The sequence below is a fragment of the Fulmarus glacialis genome, unplaced genomic scaffold (genome assembly GCF_000690835.1).
Source record: "Fulmarus glacialis isolate BGI_N327 unplaced genomic scaffold, ASM69083v1 scaffold32168, whole genome shotgun sequence".
NCBI lineage: Eukaryota > Metazoa > Chordata > Aves > Procellariiformes > Procellariidae > Fulmarus > Fulmarus glacialis.
Window position 1 is genome coordinate 460 of NW_009228166.1, and position 9,282 is coordinate 9,741.

Consider the following 9,282-nt stretch of genomic DNA (forward strand, 5'->3'; position numbering starts at 1 on the left):
CCAGGGGGCCCTGAAGTCCGGCAGCGTCGACCCGCTCAGGAGGGGCCGCGCCAAGGACGAGCGCGGGGAGTTCGACTGGGGCGGCTGCAGTGACAACATCAACTACGGGATCCGGTTTGCTAAAGCCTTCGTGGACGCCAAGGAGAAGAAAGTGAAGGACGCCCGGGCGCTGATGAACCTGCACAACAACCGCTGCGGGAGAATGGTGAGTGCAGCCCCCGCAGCTGAGCCCTGTGCCCAGCCAGCCGTCCCACCGGGACCTCCTGGCAGGGGATCGGGCAGCGGGAGCAGTTTGGGCATAGGAGCGGGACCCTGGGTGGCCATGGAGGACAGGTCCTGCTGCAGACAGGGACAGGACGCTGCCCTACCTTCCCGGTGCCCCCCTGCACGCTCTGCCCGGGGAACAGCCCTGTGGGGATGGCAGGACCCTGCTTACCTTTGCCCCTAGCACGTGTCCTTGCTGATGCTGGCATCCGTGACCGTGGGATCGCATCCTCCGTACACAGCACTCTCTCCCGTTGGGAGCCCCATCCCGCAGAGGCGAGGGCTGATAAGCTGTACCAGGGACAAGCAGACCCAGGCCCACTGTCTGACACCCAGGGTGACCGCAGGTCCTCATGGCATCCCTCTTCCCACAGGCTGTGAAGCGTTTCCTGAAGCTGGAGTGCAAATGCCACGGGGTCAGCGGTTCCTGCACACTAAGGACTTGTTGGCTGGCAATGTCAGATTTTCGAAAAACAGGGGATTACCTAAGGAAGAAATACAACGGGGCCATCCAGGTGACAATGAACCAGGATGGCACTGGCTTCACAGTGGCCAACAAGAACTTCAGGAAGCCCACAAAAACAGATCTGGTGTATTTTGAGAACTCACCTGATTACTGCGTGATGGACAAGTCAGCAGGTAAAAACCAAAGCTCCAGTCGTTGCCCAAAAGCAGCTCTTCGTCCCCTCCTGACAGGCCAGCAGCTCCTGACAAGCCCAGACTGGCAGGGCTGCTTTGGGACGTCAGCTCCCCCACCGAACCCCAGTCCTCGGTGGGGGGGTTGCGCTGTGGGGGTCACCCAGGGGTGCACCCAGGTTGGTGCTCACTGGAGCGCTGGGTCCCCACAGCACCTCACGCCTGTGCAGACAGGACTGGGTTTGCCCAAAATCCCCAGGCTTAACACCAAAGATCCAAACCCGTTAGGCCTCTTGTAATGAATGTAGTGCGGCATTTCCTCAGAGCCCTTCTCCTGCAGAGCAAAGCTCCCTTAAATAGGCAATGAAGAGCGCATTTCACGCAGCAGGCTGCCGGCTTCTCCTCTGAACACAGCCTGAGGCTGGGATGAGAGCAGCGAAGGCGGCGTCAGGGCTGCTCGGCTCCTGCAGAGAAGATCAGTGGTTTCCAGTCTGGAGCATCCCTGGGTTGGGGATCCGCAGTAGCCATGGGGGCTCGGTGGGGAAGGCAGCATGTGCTCCTGCCATCCTTCAGTGAGCCCTTAGCCCGAGCAGAGGGGGCATTTCTAGCTTTGCCAGCTGCAAAGCCTGGCTCGGCGGGCACACACTGCTCCAGGGCCCTCCCAGGCATAGCGGGGCTGCGCAGAGCCCCTCCCCGTCCCCCCTGCTCTTGCACTCTGGGCAGCAGCGGGTGCAGGCTCCAGCAGCGGCTGTGGGGAAGGGGCCATGCAGAGGGTCACCAAAGCTGCATCCCTGGCCAGGTTCGCTACCCACGCTGCAACCCGTGCCCTTACAAAGCAAGCACAGGCTCCGCAACCTCTTCCCTGCAGCCACTGCCCATGCTGCGACAGAAACAACGAGATTTCACCACTGCTAAGGCAGTCGTATCCGCGGTCTCCATTGCAGATGGTAGATAGATACCCAATGTTACCACTGCCAACAACTGCGGGGCGGGGGGTGGAGGAAGCATTTGAACAAGATGGAGGAGGAACACCCTGACCCGCTCTCGCTTCCTTCCTGCAGGCTCCCTGGGCACGGCCGGTCGCGTGTGCAACAAGATGTCCCGCGGGACGGACGGCTGCGAGGTGATGTGCTGCGGGCGGGGGTACGACACCACGCGCGTCACTCGCATCACCAAGTGCGAGTGCAAGTTCCACTGGTGCTGCGCTGTGCGCTGCAAGGAGTGCGAGGACACTGTGGACGTGCACACGTGTAAAGCACCGAAACGGGCCGAGTGGTTGGACCAGACCTGAGGAGTTGGGACCACAGAGGGAAGAATCCACTGCCACCCCCCCTTGCAATTTTTTAAAACCCTGTGCCCTGAGGGCCATGACATTCTGGGAGCTGTAGTTCAACTGCATGGCTTTTATTTAATTAATTCTGCAGAGCACTAAAGAAAGGACTACATTTCCCAGGAGGTACTGTGGACCCTTCTATTTGCTCAGCAAAACCAATCTCCTACCTAGGAGGAGTCTGCAATCCTTGCTTAAACTGTGAAACTGCTGTTGCCCATTGTTCTCTTTGCAAAGGGACGGTGCAACCGATACAGACTTGGAGGACCGATCATCAGGATGCGATGGCTGAGGAAACCTGCACCTCCCCAGAGAATTTACGTTGCAGTAAAGTTTCACCAGCGAAGAACACTAGTTCAAAATAATCCACTCTTGCAGAAAGCATTCTTGCTTTTCCTTTTTTGCAAGGCCAGAGGAAGGGTGTTGCAAATCTGTAAGACAGTTCCGTGATCCCTGCATTTCCCTCGAGCAGACCCGGCACACCGCTCCTGGCCACACTGCTGACCCCCCTGAGCAAGAGCAACCTCTGCATGAGGCTTCTCCCCATCTCCCCAGCAAAGGTGACAAGCGGAGCTGTAAATTGGAACTGAAACCTGAATGACTGCACAAAGACAAGGGCCACCCCTAGGCAGACACAGAGAGCTAGAGAAAGCAAACAAAATCTGTGAACTTACTGGTAGGTTCTGAAGTCAACAGATACAACAGCGTCTCTGTAAAACTCACTTGTATGTTGTGTATACTGCTTATTATTTTAAGTCAAAATTCATTATAAACCTATATCAGAAAATGATGCTCTTTGCTTTTTGAATTCCTACACCCCCAGTTGGGCACTTCCCCCAGAGCGGGAATCAGCCCACAGCATTTCTTCTACCTGCTTGCCTGCAGCTCCCACAGTCCTAAAGCACAGACCTCCCCACCCCGGGAGTTATCTGTTGTTTCCCACAACGCAGAGCCATGGCATCCAGTGTGCAAAGCCCCAGGGGAATCCTTCATAAGCAGCAGCACGCTCCAGGACATCTAATGACATAGCACTGGGTCAAGCAGGAGATGCTAGATTAGCTTCCAAACTTTTCCTGTTTAAAAAAAAACAAACGAAACACCCAAAACCTAAACTATCCACTAAAATTGAAGCTGATGAGAGGAGGGGCAGGCAGCTGCAGAGCTGCCAGTAGATAGGTTACAGAGATCAACCTCTCTCATCTCTAGAAATTTCCTCAATTTTTTTCCCCCCAACTTGGGCAAGCAGTCATTACAAAGATGCTTTATTTAGTGTACAGATATTTTATAGAGTCTGGTCAAAAGGTACCAATCCACACAAACAGACCTAATGTACAAGTAAGACAGCTGAACCAGCAAACTAAATTGACCCAGGTAAAAAAAAAAAAAATTACCGTAATCGTTGCAATTCCTGAGCATAAGCTGAAGCAGATAGGGGTGCTTCTACACTTCCCTCCCAGAGCTCGGCTGCCCGTTGCCCCAGGCAGGCTGTGCTTTCTCCCTGACCCAGAAAAATGTTATTAGTTTTCCTAATGTTGATCATCATCGTGCTGATGGGCAGGTAAGGAGGTTTCACACACACAAAGCAAGTTTTCATGAAAGTTACAAGCTTACATCAACAACAGGAAAGGACAAGTCAACAGTCACATTCACCTGTAAATACTTCTAACTGGGGTCTGCTTTCACACTGCTATTGCTGCTAGAGGGGCTGTCGAAGCTCTGCGAGGAGTCAGGGTGTTCTCCTGGCTGCAGCAAGATGTGTGGGCAGGGGCAGCTGAGCAGGCTACAACAGCCATGTCTGAAGGAAGGTCAAAGTAGCAGGATGGGATTAAGGCAAAGAAGATTATTCTGGTCCTAAGCCACCCATCGGCTACTGCACGAAAAGCATCTCTGAACGGGGATTTTACCCAATGGCCCTGGGAAATCTTAGTTTAAGTGGTGAGGGAAAACCACTTTGAAAACTGCTTTGATGGGAACTGCTCAAAGAATTTAAAGAGTCTGCCATGGGCCAGATGAGAGCACCTTACTCCATGCCAGACACTGAGATTGCTCAAGCAGAAAAAGGACCTTCAGCAGAGCTGCTGCAGAGCCACGGACAAGCAAAAAGGTGACGTTTTAACAGAGCTCTTAAAACAGTTACAGGAATCCCACCTCCCCGCTGCCTAATCTGTTTCTTACAGAATTAAACCATCTCCCTTTTGAATCCCGTACTGACAGCACGAGAGGGCTGAGCAGCACCTTTCACCCTCTCTGCTCTTGCAGAACGTGCACTCAAGCTGGTGTTTACCTGGGAGGCTCTGGGTCTCACCTCAGGCCCTTCGAAGCCCTCTGAATTTCAATTTCCCCAAAGATTTGCTCCGTCTCGGCTGTGCCGAGGAATGCTGGCAGGTGAGCGGGAGGTCTAAGCCAGGCCAAAGGCATTTCAAGCCTGCCGTAGCACAGCGTCCGTCAGCACACAGGCTAATCTACCGGGAAGAGCTCCCTCATTTATCTTCATTACTGCTCCACCTACCATCAATTTACGACAGACTTTAAGAAAATGCTGCCCCCTTGGCAATCAATCCAAGCCTCCCTCCCAGAGCAGGACACACTCCGTGGGCTGGGAGGGACCCAGTGCCTGGGGACCCGGGGTCAGCCGTCAATAAACATTTCTTCCTCTCCAGAGGACCCCTGGGAGGCGTCTTCCAGCAGAAATATGGCTCCGTAGCAGATCTGTAGGCCCACCTGATGAATGACACCTTAATCAATGGCTGCTGCCAAAATATGTCTTCCCTTTGAATGCAGATGTTCAACATTTTAAAACAAAGGAGAAAACCCCCGAGGACAGGTTGTCTTGGGTTTATTGGCTTCCCCCCTTCCCGTATCATCACCAAGATACTAGAACTGAATGCCTTCAGCACTTTGTAGAATAACCATAGCTGAGAAGGCAACGCTCCATAGCCCTGCTGGGTCCACTGGCACGATGGGACTCCCTGCCCAGCTGCTTTCCCCTGTCACAGCACAGAGTAAATCAGAGAAGTAAAAATACTTGGAAGCAGGTACCAGTATTACGGAAGCACCTGGAGGAGCAGTCGTGGAGACAGCCCAACGAGCTCGAGTCTACCCGACAGAGGAGGTGAGCAAGACCACACTCACTTCTTGTTTATTAACAAGCAATTAGCAAAAGTACAATGCCTGGGAATCAGAAATACACTGGTTAGCTACAGCTAACTCCCAGTGCTTGTGCAAGAAGATGTCCCATTGTGGGCTGAAGGAAATTCAGACGGTCTATGTCTTCCTGCAGATGAGCCCTACCGAAGCTCCCCTTCAGCACACTCATCCTCAGCAAGCAGATGTTTTCCATCTATAAACGTTTATGAAGGTGCAGTCTCGTCAGGAACACTCAGTTCCTCTCACAAGCCCCTCTTAAGTAATCTGCCTAAAATGTGCAGGGAGCCTTTTATGCAAGATCATCTTCTAACTATCCTCCAGTCAAAAGCATGTCTGAACTCAAGGACAAGGAGCAGAATTAATTGCTTAATGAGCTTCTGAATAAATTACCTTCTTTGGAGAAGCTGGACAGGACACACAGGAGGAGGTAGAAGGCATCGGAAACACGGGATCCACAAACTCAGGGTATTCTCTCCACTGAACCACGTGCGAGTGAGAGCGCGCCTTAGCCCAGGTGACACCACCGTTTTTCTGGATGGATGTAGTGATAAGATCGATTAAGTTTTTGACGCCCAGCAATGCAGAGTGTATACACTGCTCAGGTACACCCCAGTCCTAAACCCCCCTTGTCGCTGCCGTGTGCCCTTTCTGTTCACCGTCACATTCATACTCACACAAAAGGCTTTGCTCGTGTACCTGTGCCAGCGACAGCGTGCTCTGTGGGGGTCACCTGCTGTAACAGGACCAGCTCTCAGGGACAGATTTATTGGGGCGTTTTGACTAACATTTGCATAACCTGTCAAGATCTGTGTGGGAGCTTTCACATCCCTTATTACTGAGGCCGAGTCACAGAGGGCTGCTCCAGCTAGCAGCAGGGGGGTTACTGCCCTGGAATCTCAGCTGATGAGTCAGTGCAGGAGAATGCAATAGTCACATACTGTGTCACGCTGTTTTATAACTGATGATAACCTACAGCCAAATTAGAAAAGAAATCAAGAGGTTCTTAAGAGAAGGGTCCAAGCTGATGATGCCACGGTATGATTGCACAATTCAATGCATCCAGAGTAAAAGGAAAATGTCACTGGCCAGAAATAACCAAAGCAAGAAGATCCCCAATGGAGAAACATACTCATCTTCGTGGATGCACCCTTACTGATGCAATAAGTGTGGGTGTGTTATCTAGCTTTCCCCAATGACCAGACTCACCGAAGGGCCTACCAAAAAGCACAATACAACAATCGAAGCTGGAAATGCGGAAAATTCCAAGAACATGAGCAGCATCCCTGATCACTGTCTTCTTCCTACAGTGCTAAGGGCTGGGACATGCAGAGCACGCCCCACCTAGGAGGCTCAAGAAAGGGAGGAGGGAACCAGGAGACTAGAGCTGGAAACTGAAGCTGCCTTTCCTCTCTATCCACCTTCACTAAAAGTTGGGTGAATTCAGACCACAGAAGACTGAACACAGAAGCCCACTATAATTACTACTGTCAATTGGACCTGATGTTTAGAGGAGACTTTTGACCCTTAAGTAGATCAGAAGAGCTCGCACGTCACCTATGGAACCATATAGCCTTAACTGCAGAAGAGAGAAGGGAGGAGTCTGTCTGTCCTTTTTAACAGCAAAACGGGGCAAGCTAGGTTCTACTCAGAGGCTGGTAAAGTATGAATCCCATCTGCTCCCTCTGCCCTTGCTACCAGTACTGTCCTCTGCTAAGAACAGAGCATCAGTGCACATCTGCTCCCCACCTCCACAGCTGGTCCCATTCTGAAATAGCACAGCCTCATGTGGCTCCCAACCACACACCCCATATATTAGGAGTTTGGGAGGTGCATCTCCCCTCAGTGTGTCATCTCTGGGCAGGGGGAAGGGCAAAATTAATTTATGTCTGTACAAGCCCCGTACGTACGTCTCCTTTTCTCTAAGGGAGTTTGCTCTCATATTTAACCTCTTCATCCTGCTGGCACTGGAGGCAGATGATGCAGTTTGTAGAGAGGTGCAGGCACTTCACTCTCCCCCTCCCCCTGGAATCTTCCTCTCACTTGTGGTCCTTGGGATTCACCCAATGTTTCTCAGAAAAAAAGAAGACCTCAAGACAAGTATGCATTTAATAAGCAGTGAGACAAATAAGCTCCAGTTATCCCAGCAGAATTACAACACCAGAGAACAATTTTCTGCATTCCTCTGAAGGCCTGAAGGAACCCAATTGCCTGCTCTCAGCCTAAATAGGTACCAGACACCAAGTGCTCCATAAGCAAACAGAGCCCCCAAAGTGCAAAAATGAAATAAGTAAAAAGCTTCACATTACATATAAACCAGCCGTTTGCACCTTGTTATTAATGGTCTTGACTATGACCTTTAAACCCTGCCTTGCTCAGAGTCATGGATCTACGAGCCTTGGCATCCTCACAACAATTCCAGGACGAGGAGCAGGGAATAAACAACCCTGGACCGTGCCGGAGGAGATGCGGGAAGGGAACCGGCCTGCGACAAACCTGGACCGAGAACCACCCCAGTGCAGCAGCCAGGGCTAAGAGGTGACCATCTCCACCATGAATTTGTCAACATAACCTCAGTGACCAGGGTTTCTGACAGCATGAAAAGTCCTGTTGCCACATACATACATGCATAAAAGCCAGTAACACATGCATCTATCCCCAGCTTCAAAGAACAAAGGGCTCACAGCACAGTAAATAACTGCAAGAGGGCTCACTCCCTAGAGGGTAATTCTGATGTGGTTTTTAAGCCCACATGAACTGGAGTTGCCCAGAAACATTTATTAGTCTAAACTGCCTCACCGCTATTTTAAGAATTTATTATAATAGCGCCAGTAGCCAGTGCAAAGTTTTACCCCTTGAAAGCTGTTCAGTACAAAGTCACCACCTCTGGAGGAGATGACCCTGCAGCACCAGTGGCTGGAGAGTGCTCTGGAGACACGCACGTGCTTGCCTTGCTCTTGCACCCTTCCCTGGGCAGCTGGTACCGGCCACTGCAGAGCTCTGGTAGCACCCACTGTACCGCTACGATACACTTGTACAAAGGGGCCAGTTACAGACTGAAGCCATGGCAGTCACTCTTCCAAACTGATTAATTCATTAGATGAAGTAGGTATATAGGATATATAGGTATATACACCTGACGACATTTGTCAAGCCCAAAGGATTAGTGTGTCTAAATGACATCAAATAGCCAATAGCATTTAGGTATTAACTTCCAAATACTTCATTTAAGGTCAACCAACATTAGAAAGTTGTTTCAGAAACAAGATAACAAATCACACTTGTGTGATCTCTCCAGATGCATATGCAATAAAAGTCCTGATCCACAAAGATCTTTAGACACTTTTCGTTAAAATCAGTGGTAAGATAGGGCAAGTTCACACAAGAATTTAGTTGCCCAATCACCTCACAAACAATAGCTTCATTATCTGTGATAACACTTCCCTCTTTCCTTCCCTTCCTGTCTTTTTTGGAGATTACTTCTGGAAAAGCAAGAGGTTGGCAGGAAGAAAGGCAGCATTCCTCTTCCTGGACATTCTGATCAAAAACTAATCTGTCATGACATGGTGAGACACTATGAGCAACAAAAAAAAAACCAACAAACCAAATCCAACCCAAACTCAAATCCTGCCTAAATGAATCAGAGACTATAATTACCCTGTTTTACAAAAACACGTATTAGTATCAGGTATATAAATAAATGCTGATTTTAAAGTTCCTTGACTTTCACTGGCTACTCTGAATGAAATGAAAATTTGAGAAGTCTACTATCACATACAGCCTCGTGGAAAGGCTTTTGCCATCCCAATGGCTGTAAGGTCACCCCAGTGCATGTTTCAGGGAAATGGCAACAATCAATGCTTATCTGTCCTAAGTCATAATTGTCTTTTTTATTTATATATTTTTAT

At 50.2% G+C, this 9,282-nt stretch overlaps 1 protein-coding gene across 1 annotated transcript in view; it reads left to right on the plus strand.

Moving 5' to 3' along the window:
- LOC104080867 (protein Wnt-2b-like) overlaps positions 1-2,219 on the plus strand; it is a gene marked incomplete at its 5' end in the record, with an annotated part of 2,309 nt that extends 90 nt beyond the window's left edge. The window contains 3 exon segments of the mRNA XM_009583402.1: positions 1-205; positions 639-903; positions 1,962-2,219. The exon segment at positions 1-205 is cut by the window's left edge and continues 20 nt beyond it. Coding sequence (XP_009581697.1) covers positions 1-205; positions 639-903; positions 1,962-2,191 — 700 coding nt within the window.
- Between the last annotated feature and the right edge of the window lie 7,063 nt (positions 2,220-9,282).